At 40.6% G+C, this 1371-nt stretch overlaps 1 protein-coding gene across 1 annotated transcript in view; it reads left to right on the top strand.

Annotated features, from left to right (window-relative positions):
* Positions 1-298: 298 nt before the first annotated feature.
* The window catches only part of LOC140920427 (uncharacterized), an 8098-nt gene continuing 7025 nt past the window's right edge, over positions 299-1371 (top strand). Inside the window, exon 1 of the mRNA XM_073368701.1 lies at positions 299-1349. Coding sequence (XP_073224802.1) covers positions 299-1349 — 1051 coding nt within the window. The remainder of the gene's footprint in view (positions 1350-1371) is intronic.

The raw sequence follows: 1371 nt of genomic DNA, 5'->3' as shown, positions 1-1371 counted from the left end.
TTTAGAAAATAGGGAAATAAAAATAATTTTTTATTTTTTGGGTTTAGGGTGTCACATTAGTGGTATCAGAGCAGGTCTGTCCAATCAGACCGTAAATGTGTTATGTGTTCGCTATGTTTCCTTGTGTACTATGTTATGTGTTTTGTGGTTATGGTCATTATTGTGTTAGTGTTGTAGAACTAAGTTAGTTTCTCACTTCCCTAAGTGTCTCACTATATTCGATTGGCTTATCTGATTGATGTAGGTAATGAGAGCTAGTGGAAGGAATGATGCTGTGATTGCTGAGGCTCTATAGTCCATGGCAGGAGTTACTGTGCAGGCTCTCCAAGCTTTGGCTGAATTTCACGCTACTCCAAAAGCCTCTGCGCAAGCTGCTACTCAAGCTGCACAGATTGCTGCTCAAGCTGTTGCTCAAGCTGTTGCTCAAGCTACTAGCTACAATGGTGGCCAAGGAAATGTGCAAATAAATGAATTCATGGTGATGGGTCGATTCCACAAGGCTAGCCCTCCATCATTTGAAGGTCACTATAATCCTAATGGAGCTCAAAAGTGGTTGCAAGAAGTTGATAAAATTTTCAGAGGAATGGCATGTCCCGAAGGTCAGAAAGTGCATCTTGGTACCTTTATGTTGACGGAGGAAGCTGAACATTGGTGGGATAATGCGCGCCAACGTTTAGATAATGGAGGGACTGCAATTACTTGGGCTATATTCAAGAACATGTTTCTAATTAAGTATTTCCCTGAAGATATCCGTAATAGAAAAGAGATGGAATTTGTTAAATTAGAACAGGGGAATATGTCAGTAGCGAAGTATGCTGCTAAGTTTGAGGAATTATCCAGGTACTGTCCACTCTATGTTGGAGAGGCAGGAGAAAAGTCTAAGTGCATCAAGTTTGAAATGAGACTCAGACCAGAGATCAAGAAACAGGTTGGAATGCAAGAGATCAATGACTTTCCTACCCTGGTGAATAAGAGTAGGATTTATGATGAAAATAGTCGTGCTGAAAAGGCACATTACCGAAACACTGGAACCATGAAGGACAAGAGGCATATGCATCATAATAGAGGAAAACCTTACTCTTTTCCTCCTACTAAATCTGGAAGTCGTTTGAATTATCAACCATACAGTTTTTCAGCTGGAAAAAGAGCTAGTAGTGGTAACGGAAAAGGAAATGGAAACAATTATAGTTATGGGAGTGGTAGAGAAAACCCCAATGGACGAGGAGTTAGTAACGGAAATAGTAATAACATGAGTCAAGTCTCGCGCAACAACAATGGTAATAATGGTGATCCAGCTACTCCTATCCGATGTCACAGGTGTGGTAAGCAGGGTCACATGGCATATGAATGTAGAGATGTTGGAATTACTTG

The sequence above is a fragment of the Cicer arietinum genome, chromosome 5 (genome assembly GCF_000331145.2).
Source record: "Cicer arietinum cultivar CDC Frontier isolate Library 1 chromosome 5, Cicar.CDCFrontier_v2.0, whole genome shotgun sequence".
Lineage (NCBI taxonomy): Eukaryota > Viridiplantae > Streptophyta > Magnoliopsida > Fabales > Fabaceae > Cicer > Cicer arietinum.
Note: the sequence above shows the minus strand (reverse complement) of the source record. Positions and strands in the feature narration are given on the sequence as shown.